At 40.1% G+C, this 26,491-nt stretch overlaps 2 protein-coding genes across 9 annotated transcripts in view; both read left to right on the top strand.

The window, feature by feature from the left end:
* The first annotated feature begins 1,238 nt into the window (after positions 1 to 1,238).
* LOC139606090 (beta-1,3-galactosyltransferase 1-like) lies at positions 1,239 to 10,285 on the top strand. Of its 5 annotated transcripts, none has more exons than XM_071458109.1 (5): positions 1,338 to 1,357; positions 3,787 to 3,813; positions 3,916 to 3,976; positions 6,318 to 6,563; positions 7,867 to 10,285. In XM_071458109.1, the coding sequence occupies exons 1-5, from the start codon at positions 1,353 to 1,355 to the stop codon at positions 8,464 to 8,466; spliced, it is 939 nt and encodes a 312-aa protein (XP_071314210.1). In that variant the 5' UTR covers positions 1,338 to 1,352; the 3' UTR covers positions 8,467 to 10,285. The 5 variants fall into 5 exon arrangements, with proteins under 5 accessions (XP_071314208.1, XP_071314210.1, XP_071314209.1 ...); XM_071458108.1 differs by lacking the exon at positions 1,338 to 1,357 and adding an exon at positions 1,655 to 1,904; XM_071458107.1 differs by having other exon boundaries at positions 1,239 to 1,357; positions 3,787 to 3,976.
* Positions 10,286 to 16,140: 5,855 nt separating this feature from the next.
* LOC139605901 (mitogen-activated protein kinase kinase kinase kinase 4) overlaps positions 16,141 to 26,491 on the top strand; it is a 68,129-nt gene continuing 57,778 nt past the window's right edge. For 2 of the 4 annotated variants that reach the window (XM_071457774.1, XM_071457773.1), the window contains exons 1-2: positions 16,142 to 16,319; positions 17,255 to 17,320. In XM_071457774.1, coding sequence (XP_071313875.1) covers positions 16,263 to 16,319; positions 17,255 to 17,320 — 123 coding nt within the window. In that variant the 5' untranslated portion in view covers positions 16,142 to 16,262. Of the gene's footprint in view, positions 16,320 to 17,254; positions 17,321 to 26,491 lie in introns of all 4 variants that reach the window. The other 2 variants (XM_071457775.1, XM_071457776.1) reach the window with 2 other exon arrangements.

Genomic DNA, 26,491 nt, shown 5'->3' with positions numbered 1-26,491 from the left:
TGCAGCACTTTCTGAATGCACTGTAGGAAAAGGAAAATTCTGGCCCAGCATACGACTGAGTCCATCACTTGACTTTGGTCCACATATTTCCACATCTGGGAATATTCTGGCTGTGATCCTCTGGGACTGGCTGACAACCAGAAAATTTTCTCTGTGTGTACCAGAATTGACCCAGATGTGTAGGTAGCTTCTGACAGTCATGCTGTATATGGGCCAGGTTTGGGCTGTGGAACTGGGCTTGTGCTGAGGCAGAAGAAAACAAGCATGTGGCCACTTCATCGGATACAATAAATGAGGACAACAAGCTAAACACTACACAGAGAAATGCACTCATTGTTGCACAGGTCTGAACTTTAATAATTAATCTTTCGACGGCATTAATGGATCACGTGCTGGCCTCTTACAGGTGCATTAGGAAACACAGGTACAGATTTGATTTTTGGTGATTAGATAACAGGGTCCATCTCTGTGCTTTTAATGTTAATGTACTGCAGACAATCAGCCCTGCCTTCATGAAAAAAGAGTTTGTACACTGCTATTTATATATTATCAATTACATTTTTCAAAAAATGTATCATGTTATGTAATGTATAATGTTAAGCAGAGTTATTTACACTGGAGGAAACAGAACCTCAACAAGGCTGCATCTGGTTGAGGACAGAAATAAGTTGTGGTTTCAGATACGTGTTAACAAGCATGTCCTTTTTCATGTCTCACTTTTGAATTTTCCCAATGTCAAACCAAGCCCACCATCCTTCCATAAGAAGAGCTGTGGGTACCATCACAGGACTATAACAACACTGAGAGTCTGCAGCCACAGTAGCAGCACCAGTATGGCAAAATGCCCACAATAAGTGTTGGTGATGCTAAGCAGATACAATGTTTACCATGTTTACCATCTTAGCCATCTAACATTAGCATGTTAGCAGTAGCCACTGGTGGAGAAGATGACATTCCCCACCCCACCCCATGATACATGGAGATAACACTGATGTTGAAAACTCTCGAGGCAGGTTTCATACCCTGTGAGTCCAGTGAGTCACTCATATGACGCTCATGAAACTCACATGAAATAAGTAGAGCATTTATCATGTTTTTTTCATGGCTGACTACATTTTATCCTTTTGAGGCGTAACACTTCTCACAATACACACACACACACAGATATCCCAAATGCACAATGAGAAGGTATCATATTTCTATGTGCTGATAAAAAGTGGGAGGAACACAGCAAACAAAAAAAAACACAAAAAACCTCCCTGCAGAAAGGTGCAACTTCTAACCGCCGCCCACATTCAAAGCAAAAAACTGGAACCTGCTACTCTTCTCCAATTGATTAAACAACATTTTCAATGCAGTAAGTAGGTAGAACATCACTGGCTGAATGTATTTATTTACGTTTATATTGTGTCTGTCATTGCAGGAAATGTTTAAGTATGCTGCGATAAATGTAACAGTAGACCAGTAGTATAACTTGTAAACACAAATATTGAAACCTACAAAAGAGAGAGAGTGTTGACAGGAAAGAGTGTTGGCACACTCCTTGATAGATGTGATGGCGTTGCAATAACCATGGGTAAATCAGATTGCATGTTAAGTCATGTTGACGATGGCCCCTCCTCAACACGATCAGTTAAAGGTTATTTTAAGTCATATCCAACACCCACATTCACATGTAACTGTTGTGCCGCTGATCTGCGCGTCACCACATGTATTTTTGCATAGCGGTAGACTGTCTGTGTTTGTCAGGAGGAGGCCTGGTATGTCTCCCACACAAGCCGTCACAAACCACAGCACAGTTATCCCCAGCAACATCCTCATTATTTGCTGCTGTCTGTCGGTTAGTGTGGTGTAGCTGTCAGCCTTGAAATCCGTTGCTGTTTTTTGAACATGCTGGATAAAGGGTAAGTTTAGATTTGCATTCTGTTTAACTAAAAGGTATTGTAGGGCTCACACGGTAAAGTGAAAGTCTGAAATTGTGTCAAGTGCGAGAGCCTTTATATCAGATCCTGTCTGGTGTATTGAAAGAGACCAGTCAGGCTGATTGCAGTGGAGACTGAGCTCCTCACAAACATCAGAGCTAATGTGTCTGTTCGTGTTCAAATACTTTTAACAGGTTTGCATACTGTGGAATATCTGAATTTCCTTGTAATATGTGAGTTTTTTTAAATCTTCGTCATATTCAACTGATTTTTTTTCTTGTTTTTTCCTTTGTTTTATAATCATATTCTTAAAAAGTTTCTAAGATGATTTTTTTTCCTTCAATTGGAAAAAAAATTGAAGAAAATGTACAATTAGATTTTGCATTAGGCATTCAGACATTACTCACTCATGCGTGGGTACCAAAGAAATGTATAGATATAGTATATGTCTGAAAACCACATTTAAGATTTTTTCTTTCACTGTGAGAAACCTGAGGTTCTGCTAGGATACATAATTGCAACAGCTTGTCTCATTTACTCTCTGTCTATGTCTCTACATGCCATTGTTGAGACATGTACAGACACAGCTTTGAAAATCACAAATCTCTCAAAAAATCTGCCCTCCAAACCCAGCACTGTTCAACCATTATTTATCTGGAGAGTCCCCACTCCAAATATGCTGAAAATTATAATTAATTAATAGTTTTTGTTCAGTTATTCGTTGTGGTTTTATTTGTTTTCCTTCCTCTCTTTACTTCTATAGTGTTTGTGTGTACATGCACTACATTACTAACACAATAGTAACAGAGACAGAAAATTGTCTGTGTGCAATGGGACCTTATTTTAGTATATTTGAGCTAAATGTATTGATATTTCTACTGACAGACTTATTCCACATGCTCTTATTTATATCGAAAAACTGTTTGATAGTTAATAGTGTAAGTTTGAATAACTTTGGATCACCTGTTTGTTTTAACACTGAGAACAGCTTCAGTGTTGTTGTAATGACTGAGGTCATAGTCATCATTTATCAGGTGTTGATCATTGTTATTGTTCCTGAGTGTTACCATTTGAAAACCTGACTCTCTTTCTAAACTTAAAGCACCTCAGTACATAGTTTATATCTGCAGTGTTTCTCTGTTCTCAGAATCACCAGACCTTGACCAACACACTAGCAAGAGTTATGTGACAGGAAAATGAGAATCAACCCAAGGAATATTAAAATCTAATTTTAAAAAATTAAATAAAAATAATATTTAGAAAAGAACAAACTTGGAGGACAATTTGAGTCACACTTACTGTGTGTAATGTCTGGGTTTTTCACATCGTGTTACTATGGACTAGTAAAGCAGCCTTTTCAGTTACTCTTCCTGCTCATGACTAGACATTGATGAAAAAAAAAAAAATTTTAAAATAGGGAAGTGTGTAGAAATGTTAGACGTAGAGGTTGTGCAAGATTGGGCTTGTCTTGTGGTTTAATGAGGGGGTTCTTGATTCTGTTGACTTATTTCTGTGTATGCACTGAGACGCCTGTAAAGCAAGTCCAGCAGGCTTCACATCAATGTGTACAGCGTGTTAACACACATCACACTTTCCTGTACACATGTTGCAGTGCTTCCAGTAAGCCCAGCTAAGCTTCTGGCTTTTGTGGTTACTAACGGTTGCAGATCCTAATGGAAATTCCTTTCCCTGCTGTAAACAGTTATACATAAATCACTGCTAATGAAGAATATCTACATTACTGTGCAAGGAAGAGACATTATTAGCAAAGTGCTTCCTGATTCCAAACCCATAATGGATTGTGCTTTTGCTGTGCAGTTAAGCGGGGAATTAAAGATATCCATTTTCACTTTTGTCTTGGCAGTGAAAAGACTCCATCAACAAGAGTTAGGTCGGTGTGGTGTTTTTTGATGCTGTCCCTCATGATGACAACTTTAGTGTTTATTTTCAACAATTCAAGCATCGAAATGTCATGGCCTTTGAACATTTGCAGGACAACCTCAGTGCCGAGAACACCTCAACCTTACAACAATACAACTACTCCAATTGTCAGTGTAAGTATATCTACTGGCCTCTGTGTACATGACTTGAAACAAAGGCAGCTATAAAAATGACTAAGGAAAAGAAAAAACCATACACAGAATACATCAGTGCTGTGCTTCCCTAATAATCTGATAATAAGAACAGCCAGACATTTCAGATGAGCCATCAGAATAAATCTAGATTTTTACTTCTGCTTTAAGGGCTATGCTGTAGACTACAGCAGTTACATGCATGGGCTTAGAGGGCGAACAATAGCCTATGGAAGTTAAAGAGATTTTCAGTGGTCTTCTCCTTCACAGTAACAAATCAAGTGTGATCACTGCACTGTATGAGGGAATGAATGTAAACACAGAGACTACATAATTAACATCATAAGTAACCTGGATGTAACTATGGGTACTAATAGGTACCTTATGGTGACACTCCCATGAATCCTTTGCAGTGAGTATAAATACAGCTTTCTTTACATGATGCTGCTGTCACCATAAACATGCGTCTGAGTTAGGGGACACATCTTAATGTCTCTTTTCAAGACAGGCTGTTTAACTTAACTAAGTTGTTGAATTTCAGCTAAAATTGAGACTGAATGAATTTCGTGAAATAGCTAATCATATACATGGCTAAAAAGTTGCCTTTACTGTAAAAAAGTGGCAGTAAAAGAGGTTTCTATCAAATGGTGTGTTCACACAGATGCATAGTGAATTCAAATGAATATAAACACAAATTAATAGGGCGAAAAGACATAATTATGCTCTAGGATGTGTGAATTCAGATGCTTCTGCTGGAGTTCAAAATGACTTGACCAAAAAATTCTTATCCTGCACAGTGTTGGACAAGTTTTGTGAACAATGTAATCAGTTAGTCAACTCATTACACGTTAATCATTGAATAAGTTATTACAGTACTGCAGCAATTACTCAGCAAAAGTTATAAATTACATAACTTTCAATGCAGTACGTAGGTAGAACATCACTGACTGAATGTATTTATTTACGTTTATATTGTGTCTGTCATTGCAGGAAATGTTTAAGTATGCTGTGATAAATGTAACAGTAGAAAAAGCAGTAGACCATTAGTATAACTTGTAAACACAAATATTGAAACCTACAAAAGAGAGAGAGGTGTTGACAGGAAAGGCAACACATTCTCTCTGCAAAAGAGAGAGAGTGTTGACAGGAAAGAGTGTTGGCACACTCCTTGATAGATGCGATAGCGTTGCAATAACCATGGGTAAATCAGATTGCATGTCCTCCTCAACACGATGAGCTAAATGTTATTTTAAGTCATTTCCTACACCCACATTCACATGTAACTGTTGTGCCGCTGATCTGCGTGTTATTTTAAATTACATAACCTGTTACTTAATTATCAATTCTGTGCCTATAAACTAAATTCTCTTTATTCTTGTGCTGCATATTCTACATTTAACACAAAGAAAACAAGACATTGTGATCTGACAAGCAGCCAGTTTCTGGAGGTATTTAATGACAACACCTAGCTTACCATTATCTAAGCTAATATTGGTTTAACATGAGGCTCACACACCCTCCAACTCCAGCCTGAATGCAGGTCTACCAGTGAGTAATGTAAAGCAAGCCAGCTAAGAACACACAACATATTAAAAAGACAACTTCTGAGTTCCTGACAGAGACATTTTCCTCTTCTTCTAAGCGCTAGCTAATTCCTGACACCTCCAACCCCAGAAACAAACATATACTGTACCAGTCCATCAACTTAAAGCACACACAGCACACTGGTATCAGCGGTCCAATAAACTCTTTGTGTAACACAGGTAGGAAAACTATTTGTGTTTCTTGTGGCTCAAAAAATACCCGGTTCTTTGACCCAAGTCCAGTCCGCATACAGCAAGACTGTCAGATGTTACTTCCACACCTGGACCAATTCTGGTGCACACACAGAAAACCTTCTGGGCTGTCTGCCAGCACTGGAGGGTAACAGCCAGAATCAGCCCAGATTTGTAAATATATGCGCCAGTCTCGTGCCAAGGATGCAGGAAAATGTAGGGCCAGGAGTTTCTTTTGCTACTTGCAAACTGTCAAAGTCTGAGACACACACTGCCACACAGGATGTGGGGTGTACATTGCTAGGTAGCTAAATCTAAAGTTTGTACAGTTTGTTCAATGGCTGTTCTGAGTGAATAAACACAGACGACATCAGTCAAATTTGCACAAATATATAAAGCAAGTCAAAAATTAACTTTGCCTTTTGCCTGCACACATCGTAATAGATCCCCATTTTGTCTTTAAGTGTAGCTAAGGTTAGATTGTAGAAAAATAGATAAATTCAACACTAATGAGGTGCAACACTCAAAAACCTCCTCTGTTTGCACAGGTCTCAACACCACAGTACTTTGTGGCATACCCGCACCAGTACCCTTTCATATTGGACCAACCAAACAGATGTTGGCAGGAAAGCCCGTTCTTGGTTATTATGATCCCAGTCGCGCCCAACAACAGAGAGGCTCGTGACATAATCCGCGACACATGGGGCAAAGAAACTACAGTGCTGGGCAAAGTGGTCAGCCACTACTTCCTGCTGGGACAGTCCAGAGAGGGAGGTGAGCTCCTTGATGAGCAAGTGAGTGTATTCAATTTTGAAATTAATGACTTCTTTTTTAGTATCCCTTTTGACAATCAAAAAACATGAGAGTGGTTCATTGAGGGAAAATCAAAATGCATTTCCTGTTTGCAAACTAAATAGGCCACCATGAGTGAGCTACAGCAGATGCTTCAGAGGATATTAAACTCACAAGGTAATCAGAGCAGAGAGAGGAAAGAAGGTTTAGATGCCAGGGTATATCTGCAGCCAAACAAAATTCACAAAGCATTACACTGAGATTCCCTCAGACTGCATCTGCATTAAGCCGTCCGAACTTTAAAACACCACATTTGTGTAGAAGCGATTTGTGTCCACATTCGTGTTTCCAGTTTGTTTTTGTAGAGACCTCTGTCCACAGTGAAATGCCAACAACATGAAAATGGGTAAATCTCTTCTTCTTTGCCCTCTTTTCAGTTGGCAAACAACAAAATTGCCACACAGCCAGTTACTTTGCTGAGTACAGCCACTGTGCTCTCTGGGGTCACCTGTGCTGTGTTTTATTGCAACCAAATTCACAATCTAGGTGTTCTCATTTACACGTTTTTCTGTTTTTGTTGTCAGACATGTGAATGAAATAGTAAGACACAGTGATTTAACATATTTAATTGCAGCCCATAAACACTCCAAGATAACCAGCAATAACTCCAAAGCTGCTGCAGTGCGCTGCTAAAATCTTGACAAACTCAATATAAATCCAGGTTAATGACAACATCTCTGCTGTCAGATTTATAACAGTGGGACTTAGAGATGACTTCAGGTTGTAACTTAGGTTTACCCTGTCAAGAAAAACACTGTTTAAGTCTTGACACAGGACTGAAACTGAATTTAATTGACTTAATGTGGATGTACTCGCAATCATACAGACTTACATTATGTACTTTTAGTGTTTTTCAGATTTTATATTGGTTTTCCATCCAGCAACTTTGGTTATTTTTCACTGCTGTCACCCAAACCTGTTTGTAGCAGCAGGCAGTTGTTTTCAGTAGAAAGCTCTGAGAAACACACAGTACACTACCTGCCCAGCACTGAAAGCAGACAAAGTTACTGGATGGTGAACACAGTTTACTATTTATTGCTAATGACCCTGATATTTCCCTAAGGAGACCAGAAAGCCATACCTGAAAGGAGAGTGTATTTGACTTAAATTTGCCAGGTGGCTAGAAACATGACTCAAAATGAATGCAAATGTTTTTGCAAATCTGCTGAATGAGTAAATAACAAACTGGTTGCTACCTTGATTCTGCCAAAAACTAAATTAAGCCTCCTATCTGTCTTTCTTTAGGTGTTACAGGAAAGCCAAAAACATCAAGACATTCTCCAGAGTAACTTTGTGGACAGCTACAATAACCTCACCATTAAAACCATGGTCATGTTTGAATGGCTCAGCTCTCATTGCCCCAACACCTCCTACGCCATGAAGGTCGACTCAGACATTTTCCTTAACGTCCACAATCTTGTCAACATGCTTTTGGAAGCCCCCCAACATCTCTACATGACAGGACTGGTGGCAAGGAGTGCACCTGTTCTTCGAGACCAAAACTCAAAGTGGTTTATGCCGGTTTCTGTCTTCCCAGAGTCAATATACCCTCCGTACGCCCTGGGACTGGGCTATGTGTTCTCACTGGATTTACCCAAAAAGATACTGGAGGCATCTTTGCATGTTAAAGCTGTTTACATTGAAGATGTGTATGTGGGACTGTGTATGAGACATCTGGGGATCGCACTAACAGATCCTCCTAGCGGCAGCTTGTTCAGGGCAACGGTGCCTTATATGGAAAGCCATTGTTACTGGACCTCTGTCATTACAACATTACTGGAGAGCTCTAACCGGCTTTCAGATATATGGGAGCTGTATCAGACTCAAAGACGAAGTGACTGTTAAACACTTCTGCCCGTGCCTTATTTTAAACAGTTTTAGAGTTGCACTCTGTAACTGCATAACCCTTTTTCACAGTGCAGCAGTTGCATCATCCTTCTGTATACATTGTTAGTTTCCAGCGTCACATTTTTTTATCTGAAGTATCGAACTGACTTTTGATATCAAGGTTTGAGATTACGAGACTGATGTGCATTTTGAGGTTCTGCAAAATGTGATCGTATATCAGGTGTTTGCAAAGATTACACAAACATTTGTAAATATAATAATATAATTAAAATATTTTAGGATGTTTTTTTTTATTTTAATTAATTGCTCTTGTGGCTATGCAGCTTACATGCCCAGGATGCTTTTATTTTAATTAACTTGAGCAATCACAAAGAAGCAGCAGGCTCAGTAGTTACCATACTGTGAAACAATGGAGCTGTCTGCATTTAAAGCTCCTACTAGTATAACTTTTCGATTCGCTTTTCAGTGGCATGAAGAAAATGGCGATTTGTTTCCAGGGGCATGCCAGTCATGCACACAGTGTTTCTGACTGTCCCTCACTGCAGACACCTCTCTTAGACGAGAAATATGTTTATCTTGCACCACAGCTGCAAAACAGTGGCTGTAGTTCCTACAGACCTGGAACAATCTACATAGCCACAACATGAATTAAATTTGTCAGGAGTAGCAGCGTGTACTACACCTACACTCCTGGACACTCAGCAGTCTATTACAGTATTTTGCAGCTATATTTATTTATTTTATTTTATTGTAACCTAAACCAGCAAAATAATGTCTTCATACGCTCAGTGGCGCCCTCAGCTACAATCCCAAGAACGTGCGAGCATCACTGAGCATGATTGTAGCAAGCAAAATCATTTCTGTACACATGATGTGCAACAAGCTGCTTTGGTTGCTTATTACAGTTTCAACTAAAACCATTCATGGAATGCAAATGGATTTCTTAACATTCAAAGTGGGAAGTGACAATAGACCTGACAATGACTTGAGGTTTTACTGAGTAACGGAAAGTACTTGAACTGGAGTGTAAAACGTGCCAGCGCTCGAACAAAAGCTGCATGCCATGTGGCTTAGTGAATAGATGAACAGCCAAGTCCCACCTATGACTTCTCCCTGAAGAGGGCGAGTCTGTACTGCTGCTAGGCTGTTCTCTGAGTGTGAGTCACAGAGGCCTTTGGCAGCACCTGTACACATGAAGATAAGTTTTTGAGCATATTTCAACCGAAGTTTATTGGAAAAACGTCACATACTGTACCTCAAAAAACAGTGTGCTTAATACTTTGACTATGAGTTACTATGCAAGGCAACAGCAACCCTGGGTGAAGCTGATGGAAGGAATGGGTAGCGAAATGTGCCACAACAAACGGTTGGGTTACAATGCAGTATTTCAGAGCACGATTCAAGCATAAGAACTTCTCCTCTTATGCCTCTCTTCCCACTGAATTATCTGAATTATTGTTTAATGGTTTTGAAGTTACTCTTATTGTAGTTTCCTTTTTGATCTTTCAGCTGTGAGACACATTACAGAAACGATTTCCTCTTCTTTTTTTTTTCTCCCCTTCAGACACAAATATACACATCTGTAAAAACCACTTCCTGATATGTCTGACTTGTACACATGTGAAAGTGGCCCTGTCTAACACAACACTGTTTTATCCCCTCATACAGCCTCCTCATACAGCAATGTCGACCATGAGCTGGAAAAAATGCAACAGTGCTCTCGTGTGGTAAGAGAACAGAAAGAGGGAAAGGACAGTGGTGTGATCAGAAATGAGAGCTTCTGAATGAAACAAAATAAAGTAAAATTAAAAAGGTGTGGGTGCTAATTAAGTTCTGATAACTTTTCATACAGAAATGAGCAATTACTTTTATAATTCCTTTGTAACTCTACATTATGTCCCAACTTAAAATCCTGTCCCATGGCTGTTTTTCTTTATGTCGTTGCATTTGTATCTGTAAAAGTTTGCAAGCCTGAAGGAAAAAGGCAGATAAGGAGACCCTGAGGGAGAAAGATAGATAAAGAGATGTGCTCAGCCAGCCTATTAGAGTCACTGCAGTATGTCTCTGCAGTGTTTGTCTATATGTGTGGTTATTCTTCTAGTTTTATTCTTACGAGGACCAAATATCTTCAGATGGATAAAAGAAATGTCATCCAATGTGAGGACACGCCGTTCTAGCTGCTTACTATTTTGACGGGTCCAAGGTTAAACTGTTGTCATTCTTGAGTGACCTCAACCAGAATCAGAATCGCCTTTATTGTCATTATACATAGTACAACGAAATTTGAGCGCTGCTCCCTTGGTGCAAACAATGCTAATTAAATAAAAATAAATAAGGACCTAAAGAGAACATAAGAATTAAAAATAGAGGAGGTATAAAAAGGCAAGTGATATGTACAGATATATTTACATGTGGTATGAATGAAACCCGATTATTGCACTTTAGGCCCAGTTTTATTGCACAGGTAATTGGAAGTTATGCAGTCTGATCGACCGGTCATCCGGATTTCTTTTTGTCTTTGTTGACTGCAGTGATAGCCCTCGGGAAGAAGCTATCCCTGAGTCTGTTTGTCCTAGTTTTGTGTGACCTGTACCTACAGCCCGACGGTAACAGGTCAAACAGGTGGTTACCGGGATGGGAGGGGTCCTTGATGATTGTTTCCAGCTCTGCTCAGATAGCGAGAGTTGGCAATGTCCTCCAGGCTGGGCAGAGAGCAGCCAGTGATCTTCTGGGCTGTGCAGACGACCCTCTGTAGTGCTCTCCTGTTAGCTGCTGAGCACCCTGCGTACCACGCTGTGATGCAGTACGCCAGGATGCTCTCTATGGTGGCTCTGTAGAAGGTCACCAGCAGCCTCTCCTCCAGGTTGTTCCTCCTGAGCACTCTCAGGAAGTGAAGGCGCTGCTGGGCCTTCCTCACCACCGCCGAGGTGGTGAGGAACCCAATCTCCACCACCAATGCCTGCAGCAAGCTAGACTTTTTCTTCTACTGCTCCTGCTTCTAACCCCTCTGTAACATCTTTAACCTCGCCTACAACCTCTCTCTTCACAAAGACAAGTGGATTGGAGGATCCGGGTTGGCTACATGTATGACAATGGGGGACCAAACTCAAGATCTGGAAAGATTTGGGGATGGGGTCAATTTGCATTGAGAATCAGCTCCAGGTACCCTCAGCCACTTTAACTTTCTGTAACTAAGTTAGGAACTTGGCCTGATTGTGACATATCATTAATCACAAGGTCGGGAGATGTCAAAAAACATGTCATGCTGAATTGAGTCGAGTCATTCTGACTAGCTGGTGTCTTTGTCTGTGTCAGTGTCTGTCTAGCTTGTCTTCCCTTGACAGTGACACTCCAGCTAACTTCACTCTCTTTCAACATTTCCTGTTGTGGTCAAGGTTACTAATTTGTCACATTGTCTTTTGAGAAATGCAAGGTGTGTGGAATTGAGAGAGGTCCTTTCCAGAATAACAATATCCAGGCTGAAGGAGTTTAACTTGGGGCACCAGATGGTTTGATGACAATGAAAATGATATGAATCATAGGCTGTGGAGATCTCAACCCAATTAAACTGATTGACTGATTTTTCTACAGATCTGTTGAATATACACTTATATCGAGGATGTATATGTCAATTGAAGCTGTTCTGGGGGCTCGTGGTGGCTCAACACCACTTTATGAAGCTTTTTCCTTTAATTTGTCACCTTCTTGTATAAGCTAATATAAACCTGCAACTAGCATTTTTTAACTCTTTTTTAACCATGCTTGTTGCAACTGGATCTTCTTTGCATCTTGAATGAGAAATTTGTCATCGTCTATACGTTAGAATAAAGTGTAAATACTTGAGGCTTTGACATCCCTGACAAAAGAAGAAATCCACTTTGTTTGCTTTGTTTCTGAGGGACTGACAGTGCTACAGGTCTTACCACTGATATATATGTGTTTATTTGTGTATGTATGTATCTGTATACGCATACAGTCAAGTATCTTCAGGAAATGGTTCAGATAAGTAGAATGTCATCTTCCTCTTGACCCAGAATACCCTACATGTTGCCTGATTGCAAATGCACAGAAACCCATGCACACTTACACGGAAAATAAGCAATGATAAAGAGAGATAGACAGACAGACAAATGATGTCCGTCACTCTGGAATTTTCTTATTCAGTTATTTCATAGAATGTTTTCTTGTTTAGGTTGGATACAAGTCCAGAAATGTGTGTGTTTGAGTGTATGTGTGTGTGCTTGTGCGCGCGTGTGCAAGCAGCTGACCCTGGTGTGAACAGGGCCACTGTGTGAGACCACAGAGAGACCATTCTTTGCTGCGACACAAACACACACACACACACACACACACACACACACACACACACACACACACACACACACACACTCATAGCCATCCTCTCTCCTCCTCTCTCGCTCTTTAATTTGTCACAGTCACTCACACACAAACACACACACACAGAGGGTGCAAGAGAGTCACTTGCCATCTTTCCCTCATTCTCCTAAACTCACACTAACACACAGAACTCTAGCATAGTCTCACGCTCTGTTTTTCTGCCCAACACACACACACACACACACACACACACACACACACACACACACACACACACAGAGTCCCACCACATAATGACCCTTATTTCACCATGATGACTGTGACTCAATGGCTCAGTCAGGGGACTGGAATGTCAAGCTCCATCTCGCCAATACATTTTACACTTAAAACCATAATTACACGGGTAAAGCAAACAAATAATGTACCATAAATAAGTGAGAGGGGACATACTTGAAGGAGCAATTTGTAAGTTTTGCTACTGCTACATAGCCAACATTAGTATTCACAGCCGTCTTCTTACCAGTCCAGAAGAAACTTCACAAGTTCAGTATCAAAATTCATTCCTTCACTTACCAAAAGCTGTCTCCAGTGGTGGAAAGCAACCCTCTTGTTTTACTTCTATTTCTAACACGTCTTTTCTTCTACTGAAGTGATCACATTAACCAGCTAGCCCTGGCCCGGCCGGACTGTCTCATCACGTTCTGATACCGAGTCACATAGCGTCAAGGCTTTACTGAGGAAGTGGCGCTTCTGACAGGGTGTATCATTCTTGTCTTTTAAACACAACTGTGACTGAAGCTCTGACCATGACTTGTAAGTAAACAGCTGTTAAAGCTAACACTAGCTGTGAAGCAATAGCAAAACTGACTAAATGCTCCTTTAAATGTAAATAAACTTTGAAAATAAACTTTTATTTTGTAGTAAGGGGGAAACAAATTACTACAAAGCAAAGGTGTTGCAAGTACGAGGCAGCCAGTACAAAGATTCTATTTCTCTAACAAATTTTTGCTTTCAAATGTGTGACATTTTTTTTCAGTGACCTCGACTTACACCAATGTTGTTCTATACACAGGGACCTATTACTGAACAGTTTACTCTGCTGGGCTTAATTAAGAAATACCACTGTATAGTTGATAACAATTGTTCTCTCATATCAGATATCATGTCATGTCAGTAGGCCTACGGTGCATAATTTGCACAGACATATGAAATAAGTGAGCCAGAAGTTTTAGTGCCACATGAGCACATATGAGAGCATAGCTGAATTGTGTTTATGAGCACATTGTACTATCACAAAGAAGTAGCCATAATATTGATTATAGCTAGAAATGTAAAAAAAAAAAAAAAAAAAAAAAAAAAAAAGGGGGGGGGGGGGGGGGGGGGTTAGTTCACTCTCACTGCTTTCATAGCAAAGTTTTAGCTGCATCAGGCAGCTGTTTTCTGAGCAAGCACTCTCAAAACACACTGTAAATGACCTGCACAGCACCAAACAGCAGACAATGTTGAGAAAAAGCATGGGAACACAGTGGAGCATGTAGCAGCTAAAGAGACAGATATTTCCTTCAGGAGTTGGTACATAGACCAAAAACATATTCACCAGGTGGCCACATCAACAACACATCAAATTAATGATTATGTTTCTCTGCTGCATGTGTAAGAAACAGGTGTCTACCAAGGTGATGATCTGTCAATGTTGTTTTCACAACTTGTTTTTCCACTGCCCCCAAGTGGCCAAAATGCAGCTATTGCAGTTTTAGCAATGTTAATTTACCAACAGATTATAGCTGTAAGTGCCATTAGCTAGCTAATATTAGGAACAGTAAACTTCCATCCATGAAGCTCCAATACTGCTTTTATTTTATCTAATATTTTTTAGATGTCTTTATTTATTAACACCACCATATCAATAATAAGTACATCTTAGATTTAAAAGAAGATAATGAAGATGTCAATAATGCATTGTATCAATCATTTTTTTCTACAAATGCTTCATTCAAAATTACAGTGACAGCTGTGAGGCTTGTAGGTAGCACACAGGGTTGCTCATGCACATTACACAGTTGTGTGCTACTTGCTGGACAATCTGTTGAACGGCATCCTTGTTTTGTGAAAGCCTGTTGACAGGCCCCATTTCCTTCAAAGTTTAACAGGACATTACAGAAAGATTGGACAAAACAGGCACTGTTCAATTAAATTTAGGCGTAGGGGATTTTAAATTTTGAATTTCTTTCGTACACAAACAGAAAAGACATTTCAAATTCTGCCTCTCTGATCTTAGGGTGGACACGTGCACAATGCGGCATTCATTGGTGTCACTGAGTGCTTTCCCTGCTATCACGTGTGCTATCACAAGTGTCTGCTGTGCAGTAGTCTCCTAAGCTAAGATGACTAGTTTTAGTGGGTCATCCTTAGCCTTGATGTTTGCTTGCAGCTTTTTTAATGTAAAATAACAGCAACTAGCCTACACCCCTAGTAAACTGTTATAAAGTAAGTATGATGTACCATGTAATGGGGATACCACAACAGCAATGAAACAGCTGCAAATGCCCAGGATGACTGAGTGTAACCTGGGAAGTAAGAATGGATGTCAGGGCGGTGTCTTCAGTGTGGTCACACTGTCCCACTCTGGATATGTGAGTGTGTGTTTAAGTCCCTTTCAGGTCGGCTCTTGTCATTAACTACTTCTCACTTATTTACAAAAGGCATTCACAAAGTACATAGTGAAGACGCGCACGACCACGACCCACGAACACGCGTGGAAAGATGGATGTGCACCACACTTCATCACTTCAGTCCGCTGCGTTTGGACGCACGCACTGTAGAAAAAAGTCCTTTGACTCGTCGTTGTCCCTGGGTTCACTGGACGACAAGTTTCTGGGAAATCACTTCTCAGGAGCAAAGCCTCAGTTACGTTAAGTGAAACCAGAAGCAGGATGTTGCTCGTTTCATAATTAAAGCTGAGTTGTAAGTTGACAGTTTGGTCCGAAACTGTAAATAAAAGAAATACATAAAAAAAAAAATTTGGTTGTAAAAAGGGAATTAAAACTTAATAAATATTAGCATAACTTTTCAATCAAGAACACAATCCCATTGGGTAAGTGGTCACAGACATTTGGACCTTACTGTATGTAAGGAGTTTCAATAGTTTTAGATAAATTTACAGAACGCTGATGTATGTTTTTCTATTGTGTTTTCTATTACGTTTCTTTATCATCATGTCTCTCTAATAACACAAAAACCCTCGACACAATCCATTTTAACAGATGTGCCGATCAAGACATTTATTCTGAAAGGCGTGTCCGGAAGTCGTGTACGTTGGGCTGCCTAGCTTGACGCTACTAGCTAAACCTCAGGATGGACCCGAGGAGAGGAAAACCCGTTAGTCTGTAGAGGAGGAACTGCCCGTCCATGTCTTGTCTACAAACATCAACACGCTGACAAAGTTATTGGCAGCAATGTCGAGAGAAAACACCACCCGAAGTTTGGACAGTATAGACCTCGCTGCTTTAAGAGTAAGGAGAGAAATGTTGTCTTCCTTTTTAAAGAAGTGTTTAAGTAAACATTGTAGGATGTGGTGGGTGTTCCTTGAGACGGTAGTTTCAAGCAACAACTTAGTGGGCAGTCAGAGATTTTAAAAAAAATCTTAACTCTAGGTCGGCACTCAGTTTACGTACTGTTTAACAAACTTTTATCGTGTGTTAACTGTTAAGTATCGAGTGCTTTATCCTGTAACATTATGTTTTCTATCAGCACTTACGACCTGTTTGTTGTAAGTTTACAAGCTACACTGGATTTTCCTTTGCTGAAAAGTTGACATGCAACAAGTGGTCGACCTCAAGAAAACCCACTAACGTTGACTGAACAACGAGAAAAACATAAAAAGCTAAGAAATCACTGCAAGTTAGTGACATACAGTATTGTTGTTTTAACCAAATTCATGTAATTGTAATACATAATGGCTAGTGTGCAGTGGTGCTGTGCCACTGTATGGGATTTCTTTTTATTGGTCATGACACTATACTATTTCTGCAACAGTCCTCTAATATTGGTATCCTTAGAGATAATGGCACTGTGCCTTTATGTATTTTACGGTGATAATGTTTTTGTTATCAGTGAAGCCATGACCTATAAAATTACAAACTAAAGAAAATTTTTGTGATTTTCTAACTGTATTGTCATTGCTTGTATCTCACAATGTTATCCATGTTTTCAGCACCACTTCCTCACTCTGCATCCCAGTATAACAATGCATTGTTCTCCATTCGCCCTTAGCACTGACTTTATAAAGCTGCCAGTCATAGTTTTGTTTGGCATGAACCTGTGACATTCTGACCTTGCTGAAACGCACCATTTTCGATACTGTTGTGCACACAGCTTTGCCCTCTCTGTTTGACTCAGTTCTTCAATTTTCTTTTCTTTATCTTAACAGTGTTTTTTTTCCCTCCAGGATCCAGCAGGTATCTTTGAGTTGGTGGAGGTGGTTGGCAATGGAACCTATGGTCAAGTGTACAAGGTAAGCACTTCCATGGTGCTTTTCTGTCCCTCTTTTGGCTTGTTGTATACATGACAGAACTTTATTAAACCGAAACTGATTTAATTGTAGTGTCATGTTTTGCTCCAAACAACTGTTTGCACTCATGAAAGCTGGTAGTACGTTGATCAACTAGCAGCTCTGTTACATGCTGACATGGTAAATTACAGAATCTGACATGTCATTTCTGGTAAAACTCACGACAGCTACTTCCACTTACTTAAAAAAAAATTCTCATTTGACTGAAATACTGTGTCGCTGTTAAAAACAGACCATAGACACACCAGCATCTGCAGCATCTTTAAAGGGCCCTGGGTGGGGCTCACTTCCTTATCGCAGTATCTGTTTGTGTATATGTATGAGCGGTTTGTGGTTACAGGAGGTGTTTAGTTTTTATTCAGGTTTGTGCAGATGGTTGTGTCCCATGATCATATGCTTTTGCTATACCACAAACTGTTAAACTTTTCGTATATGGACCAGTTTCAGATTTGAACTCTGAGAAAGGAGGTCCTCATGAGTGCAGAGTGGTTGAGCAACAGAAGGTTCACACCCTTTAGGATTTAAAACCTCATTACTCCTATCTCAGTAACGTGTACAATAGTGCTAATAACATGACTACCCCTTAAAGAAAAGACAAATAAGTATGTTTATACAGAAGGTGATGCAGGACAAGGCATACACAGTCAACCATGTTTCTAAAAATGACATTTCTACAACACCTAACTGCAACGGCAAATACATTTTGCAGGAAATATAAATGCAACAGGATAACATTTTCTGTCATAATGAGGATAAGTTGCAAATATGCATATATGGCATGTCACAAATATGATAGTAAACATACAGTAACAGTGACTGGTTCTGTAACGGAACTGCATGTGAAATGTTCACAGATGAGTTTTCGACCAGAATATCTGCTCTTGCAGTACAATATCCAATTTTATGATTATGTTTAAATCTGCTCAGCACTTGGTTAACGTTAGGGGAAATTGTGGCCTGGTTTCATACACAAAGAAAGAAGTTAGAGTTAACCCTAACCCTAACCTCTTTTTTTGGGTTAACCCTAACCTCTAACCCTAACCCATGACAGTCTTGTGCTTTCTACTGGGTCCGTTCAGTAGGAGCAGTTTCAGGTTACTTGTAGGTTTGTATTGTTTCGTGGCTTATCGGTGTTAATATCAAAATATCAATTACTTCATGAAGCTAACTAGCTAACAGCTTTGGATTGAATTATTTTGGACTGGTCTTGTTAAAAATGTGTTTTATCGCTTTAAGATAGGCATATGAATTAAGGTAGGGGTTAAAAGTTTAGGGTTAAAGAATGAATGAGGTTCATGGATAGTGTGCAGAAGTGTGTGTCTGTGTGTGAGAGACAGAAGATGGGTGTGTGCCTCAATTGCCACTTGATTTCCTGAAAGAGGAAATGTTGCAAGAGATGCACAGGACACTAAGGCCTGTGTTGCCCTTTACACAGGGTGCTTTTACACAGGGGTAGAAAGTCACAAATTTCATCCTGTGACTCACATTCATTGATGTTTCGACAAGGGGAACCGTCCAAACATGGATGAATGGTAAGCAGTTTCATTCAGGGTGTCTTTTAGCAGTGATTTTAGGGATTCTCATGTCATCCAATCACAAACAGAGGTGATGCAGACCTCAGAGGCTCATTTGATAGAGGTGTTTTGTGCAGAACCTTCCTCTGAGAGGATTTTTGTTTGGTGAAGAGTGAAACTTCTGTAATGATTTGAGATTCTTTTCACAATCTTAATTTCTGTTTGATGAAATACATTTTTCTGCCTCATGAAAATTACTATAGGCAAAGTAATAATGTAATAAAGTATATATAATACTAACAGGCAAAATTGATTGGACATTGATGATAAGGGCTGTGCAGATCTCTTGTGCGCTGCCGTGTGTGTCCTATACAGCAGGTCCCGTCATGGGAAACCAAGGCAGGAACAGAGCCAACAGAACAATGACTTACACTGCACAAACACACACACAAACATACACACACATACGGTCCCCAAAGAAAACACTTGGTTGTGGATTGATGTGAGTGCTGGAGATGCTGACAAAGCATCTGGGCTTTTCCTCTGTTTATTTATATGTGGGTTGCCTTTTCATTACATCGCAGTTTAAGTATTTAGTAATGGAAACCCAGCGTGGATGCTCAGATCCCATTTCCAAGCTTAGACCTCTGCATTAATGTTATGTGCATTAATGTGTGCAAGTTACAAAATAGTTTTGAACATCGCTATAATGTGTCACCTTCACAACCTTATAACAGAGAAGGTATTTATTTATATACAGATTTATAGAAAATGATGTAAAGTCACCTATACTGTGCCTAGATAGACAGCAGACTACGAATGCCAAAGACATAGCCTTGTTTGACAAGTCTGTCATGTGTTTGTATGGCAGAGTCACAACATGAACACACTGCATTTATAGTATGCAGCCATGGTTAGAGGAAGTACCTTGTATGTTTGTCAGAGATGCTGTGTGCACTGTTACCATGATTTCGTGCTAAAAGTGGCACACTTATTTTTAAATCAGACAGATCCAAGTGAAATACACACACTTAAAACCACTTTTGTTGTATCTTAAAATGCTTTTGGCGAAATAAAGAAATAAAGAAAGGTTTTGTGAAAAGCAGTTTTAGTGAGGTGTAAAGTCAGTCAGCAGGCTAACAGTTTAGATATGGTCAATCAAATCAGGCCGACAAATCAGTGGGGTCAGGCAGCAGTTAAAACACATAAACCATGTAACTAGAAAATCCTAGACTTTGCTGGAACGCCATGGCATCTTAGCAACACAGGCCCTCTGACAAATTTGTAGTGAAAAGCTCTTTTATATGTGGAGGTATTAAGAATAGCAGGCAGGTGATCCGTGGAGCAGGGAAACTAAGTGAGGACAGAGGGCAGGTTAGACATGACAGGGTGTGGAAAATTCATGAACACTCAGTGGGACTTTGAAAAAGAGAGCGTTTGAGGATGAAGGAGTGGAGGAGGGAAATGGAGAAGGAGTCACCATGACAATGTTTATATCCACACAGTAGTGTGCAGTTTGTTGCAGTCCGTACTGTAAACCACAGTGATCCGCTGTCTGCTGTTTGGTGAAATGGTTTGTAGTCCAACTTGTGTTGCTATTTAGTTCTGTTCCAAACTGAAGCCTTACAGCTGACCTGCATCTGACATCAGGAGCTGATTGTAGTTTTACTAAGTTTTACTTTGATTCATGTTACATAGTATTGTGGGTAGTTTTTTGTTTTGATCCACTAATTGCCAGTTAGTAGTTTGATATCATGTCAGTCATGTCCCTGGGAACTGACCCTGGAGGAAAGTGAGCCCCATTAGCCTTATTTCATTTTTATCCAGTGGAACGGCCTCCTGGCCAGCAGACAGGATATTCTGACATGCTAAAACGGACACAATTAGAAGAGATGGAGACTCAGATGGAGCAGATAGAGCTGGAGAAAACAATTAGGCCTTTTCATTCAAATAGCCCCAGAGAGTGAAAAATCAGGACCTACTCAGGAACTCTAAGAATCTTCAGAGGACTTGTTTTTGCATTTCCACCATATCTTAAGAGCTGTTGTAATTAGAGAAATTAGAGCAGTAACCGATTCAAAAGCCAGCGTGTAGACTTGAGATACAAGTGTTGCATGAAAGAAGTAAACAGAGTTGTCACTGTTGTAGGTGAGTGATGTTTGAATGGATATTAGAAAAGAGAAATGCAGATGTGGAGAGTGATGGAGATTTGAAACGTTTGAAAATTACTCACCACCCATTTCCCTCAGAGTTTTTTTCTTCTGGTTATTAGTTTGCTATAGTAAGTGACAGTAATGAAACTCGTGTTGGACCAGTAAGTGACATTCTGTACAGCAAACTCCACCCGTACAGTTTTTAACAGACTGGAAAGCAATGCCAGTGTAATGGGGAGATTTTGAGGGCAAGAGCTAAAACTGGATCCAGATTCCTCGAGTTTAAATGCAGGTAAAGTTCCTAAGTCCCTCAAAAAGTTCTCGGAAAAGTTCTTGCGGTCAAAAAGGGAAGTGGCCCGGCCTCAACAAGACAAACACAATCACCCTTTTCTCCTCTTATTTCTACTCCTCTCCATTTCTATAACCTCAAACCCTTAACTCAGCTAGGTTTTTCCTCTTCTCTTCTCTTCTCTTCTCTACTCTTTATTGTTTCTGTATTAGTTTTTTATCATGCACAGCATTGATTTCACATATTCCCCGATACCTGCTTTTGACGTCCTAAATACTTGCTCACACAGAAAAAAATAATTTGTGCCCAACTGATGTACGACACACACTTGCACACATTAAAAGCTGTATTCTGTGTGGTAGCAATCACATGGTTGTAGTATGCCTGAATAGTTTTGTGGCCCCAGGACAGAAAAGTCCAGCCCTCAAATGTGGGTTAAACAACTTCACAGGATTTTTAGTTTTTTGCCATGAATTAGTGGAGCTAATGAGCAAAAAGTGGCTTTTGATTCCTGAACAGTAAAGTCGCTGTAGAAGTAGTAGCAGTAGTAACTTCAGCAGTCAAACTTTTCAAATAAACATGAAGTTGCTGAGCTGCTGTATTGGACTCCCTCAGTACTGTATCACCAGGAGACACACACTGTGCATGCTCCTCTCACTCACCATCGAGTCATCATTCGCACACACACACACTCAGGGCGTTTCCCTGTTTGCAAAAAGAACTTCCCTTCCCTGCAAGCCATTGCTTTAGAGTCATCTGTCTGTGTGTGTGTGTGTGTGTGTGTGTGTGTGTGTCTGTTACAATGTGAAAATGTTAAACTCCACTGAAACTTAAGTGCCAAGATCACTGCTGATGCAACACAGTTGTAAAGTTGAAATTAGTGACTAGTTTCAGGGCAGTCACTCTGACTAAAAGCTGAACCAACTGAAATATTTTAGACTGTTAATTAAGTCATGTTTATAGCATGTGTAAAATAAATTAAAGCATATCTTTAACATTCATTTTTCATTTTAAATAGGTTTAAAAGGTCAAAGCCATCTGAATTTGCTCTAGAGCGTGGCTTCTCTGTAAACCTTTGTGACACCATGGTCATACATCATGGAGTACACATGGCCACAAAACAGCTGCTTGCAATACAATTCCCAGAATGATTCACTTACACTTCCTCAAATCTTTCTAGTTTCAAAGCGTCACTTCCCTTTCTGTGACCTACATATTATTCTTACATTACTAATGTTTGCTGATGTGCTGACCAAAGAATAAAAATGTCTAAATGTAGATTTTGACCAACAGCTAATCTCTGTTGCAACAACACTAGCAAAGCCAAGACAGACCTCCACCAGGGCCAGAGTCGCACAACATACACCAGACTTAAGAGAAAAAAATTCAAATTCATAGTAAGTGATCCAGATCTGCCCCAAAGTTTAAAGGTTCCATGTTTTACACTTTTTCAGTGTTTTCTTTGATGTCCATAACAAGATCTATGTGTGGTTTTAAATACCAAAAACCAAATGAATATAGTTTAACATCTCCTCTCATGCTTGTCTCTGGAGCTCTTGTGTGTCTCTTAGCCTCTCCTCTGATTGGCTGACTGTTTTCTGAGTGACACATGGCCAAGCCAACCACAGGTAGCAGATTGTAGCCTGCTACCATAGCTTGGTAAAATTCTGGTATTTCAGAAAAAAATATACCTTAGCCACTGGTCTCTGATATATAGATAATGTATCCAATGATATATTGCCTTCCTAACATCCAAAAATTGTGAAGTGTTTCCTTAGCGATAGAATAACAGCTTGGTGTTGTGTTGCTAATAAAGTTAAAACAACAAAAACAAAGGTTTGATGCTAGGAGCATGGCTGGGGGTGGTGACTGTATAGTTGTGACATTGCAAGGTCAAGGTTCGTGATTATGGGCTGTGTATATTTCTCTGTGGATTGAGCATTTTGATACTTGCACAGAATGTAAATAGCACCTAGACCTGCTTTATAATCAAAAAAGGAAGTGTCACTTTCTACAGTATGGGACCTTTAATGAGTTCTCCTCTGGCCCATAAACCATCACTCCACAAAGTTCACTGCAAATAGCGTCAGTACTTTTTGTGTGATCATGCTGACAAATAAACAGACACAGAGAAACACAACCTCCTTGATGGAGGTAATTAACCCCTCCCCACAGTGATAGCACAACACCTCCTGCAGCTGCAACGCTGGGCACGCCACTGGAAGGTTTTTATTTTGAAAAACAACCTAAGATACACAATAGGGTCTCTTTGTGTTGAAAAATATCCAGGTTCTTATTCATATTGAGAAATGGACAGCTCAGTTGTGCAAAGCGTTAAAAACCATTACATTATTGCACATCATTTGACATTTGGAAAACTGAAATGAGTATGATCTTATTTTGAAACAGAAGTCTTTGTTCCAAAGCTAAGCAGTGGTGGGTGGGAGTTTGAGCTGAGAGAAAACAGAGGAGACACAGTGAGAGACAGGAAACATCCTCCAACATAGTGTAGAGTTGCTTCATCTGTGTTTGGTAGAGGTGAAACAGAAAGAGTGGGAGAGAGACAAAGGGGAAAAACTGGAGAGGAAGGAGAGAGAGGAAAGTGAGAGAGTGAGAGAGGGCAAAGGAAGGAAGGCAGAGGTGAAAGGCAGAGAGACAGAGAGGAGGGGAGGAAGGAAGAGGGAGAGAGGCAGATGAAAACTAGAGAGAGAACAGGAAAGCAGCCCCCCATGAGGCCTGGAGCTATGAATTGTCCTGATTGCCCAGGAGTGTGTGTGAGTGTGTGTGAGAGAGAGAGAGAGTGAGGGACCCAGAGCGGTGAGAAAATGTGAAAGTGCAGTTAGAATATTCTTGGAGGAGCTGGCCTTCTTGCTAGACTTTCTAAATGCCAGAGGTAGAATTAAAAGTTGACCTGCGATTCAGTATCGCACTTCAACAAAGTTAGGGAAACTGCAAAACTTTAAACTTTAAAAAAGAATGATCAGAATTTATGCAGCAGTATTCAGTCCTTAGTAATGGTCAAACTCCAAACTTGCTGAACCCTACAATTCCCATGATGCAAATTGGTAGTGTCTTGTCATTAGATCCTGCCAGCCTGATCATTCATCTGATCAATTCAGATGTGTTGTTACTCATCAGTCAACATACACAGCTAATGTATCTGTGATAAGCTGATATCAGTTGATATAACAGCCTGGCTCATTATTCACTTTATCTTTACGCTCATTAACCTTCAGAAAAATGATCTATATTTTGTCCTTAATCAACGCACCTCTGTTTTTAAATTAAAATCACACAATGATAACAAACAAGATGGATACCCCTTGAGGCGCCCTCTTAAATGCATCTTTGTTGGCTGACAGAACAACACACACACACACACACACACACAGACATGCGCGCAGTGGGAGTAACTTCACTTTCTCAGTTCGCTGCAGCATTATTCTCAATATAATAGAAACCAGTGCAGCCCTTTTAACCATGTAGTGCCAGCCAGTGAAGGTTCCATGTCAATGGAAGGGATGAAAACATTGGTTGTTTCTCTAGCAAAAAGTGCAGGCTCACAAACTGCTGCACGCACACACACACTCACACAGACACACACACACAGATACAAAGATAAAGCACCATTCCTACATGCAGTTTGTAGACGAGAGCTGATCAGTGATGCACAAAGTACACATATGTAACTAACAGACTGTTCTGTGAGGGAGAGACAGAAAGAACCAGAGGAGGTGGAGAGAGAGAGAGAGAGAGAGAGAGAGAGAGAGAGAGAGAGACTTTGGAGAGCAGCAGAGAGCTACAGTAAGAGTGTTTCTCTCATTTGTCCTCCTGCTGTCTGTATTATAAATATCTCTTTTGTATCTTATTAGCATATGTATGAATATATCATAGTAAACTTTTCACTGACACAGTATTTGTAGTGTTACTAAGTCTGTCACTGTGTGTATGTGTGTGCGATGTGTGTAAGTGGACAAGCGACAGACAGATATGGAGACGACATTTATATCTGGATTCACTTGTGCGTGTTTGATTCCCAGCACTTTGTCACATAATGTGTGTGTGCATGAGCCTGTGTGTTTAATTCATTGGATGTCAGTGTCAAAAAGTGCACAAGCTTTCTGCAATTAATTGAAGACCACAGAGCCTTTGAGTGTGTGTTTGTGTGTGTGTGTGTGTGTGTGTGTGTGTGTGTCAGTGCTGCATATTGTGAAAAAGTGGCTCAGCTGAGAGTAGAACATTTCACATTGGTGAGCTGTGTTAGCAGCGTAGCCAGCAGACACCATTGAGTCTAAAGGGACAGGAAAGCCATTTCCTTATTTATCACAGTCAAGGCAGTGGCAGCTTCTAAGCCACAATTCTTAGCAATTATGGAGACAATGTCCTCTACATGGGGACAGAGTGGAGGCCAGAGAGAACAGGGGTCAGTGAGCCTGACACAGTAGATCTCACATTGAGTGTAAAAGTGTAAAAAAAAGCCTTTTCACAGCTGTTGGTTCAACATGTTTATGAAGCATGTCTTAACATTAGATTTCTGCCCCTCTGTTATTGGCTATAAAACATTTACATGCATGTTAATTTAACGAAACACACCATATATTTGAATTTGTAAATATGGTGGATGTTCTTGTGTCCACAAACATTCTGAGTCCTACGTTGTGTCATGGATATATTTCATGCAGGTACTTCTTGTAACTACACTGATTAGTTAGCAAACTTTGTCAGCAGAAGCTGGGTGACTGAAATGCTTCCAGGAGTTAACAGTGATGAAACAGGAAGCCGTACAAAATAGACAGCCAAAGTTATGATGTCATGTGCAGACCAAGCGGCAGCCCTCGAGGTTGAAGAATGAGGCTAACACAGAAGTGCCAAAAACTGCAGTTCCTCTAATGGCCACTTGAGGCTGGATCCAACAGTCAGTCAATCCCCACAGTCTCCCATGTTAAAATTTCCAACTTTGCAGCAGAAATAAACATGTTTACAGCCTGGTACAAAAAACTGTTTTGGTCTCTATAGCTTATTTCCTCCCTCATGACAACTGTAAGGGGGGTGAATTTTTATATAGCACATCTGTTTAAATTTTATTAAGGCTTAAAGTACTGCAGAATTGAGGGCATGCCACTTTGACTGACAGGTGAATGAGCATATGCAACAAAAC

This window comes from Trachinotus anak, unplaced genomic scaffold (genome assembly GCF_046630095.1).
Source record: "Trachinotus anak isolate AG129_WGS33_773 ecotype Australia unplaced genomic scaffold, CSIRO_AGI_Tana_v1 ptg000021l, whole genome shotgun sequence".
NCBI lineage: Eukaryota > Metazoa > Chordata > Actinopteri > Carangiformes > Carangidae > Trachinotus > Trachinotus anak.
The sequence above is the reverse complement of the archived record's forward strand: the minus strand, read 5'-3'. Positions and strand labels throughout refer to the sequence as shown.

Excerpts from the sequence above, each read along its gene's own strand:
- LOC139606090 (XM_071458106.1), top strand. Across the intron at positions 3,977-6,317 it reads CAACTACTCCAATTGTCAGT|GTCTCAACACCACAGTACTT; the intron begins GTAAGTATATCT and ends CTGTTTGCACAG. Across the intron at positions 6,564-7,866 it reads GTGAGCTCCTTGATGAGCAA|GTGTTACAGGAAAGCCAAAA; the intron begins GTGAGTGTATTC and ends GTCTTTCTTTAG.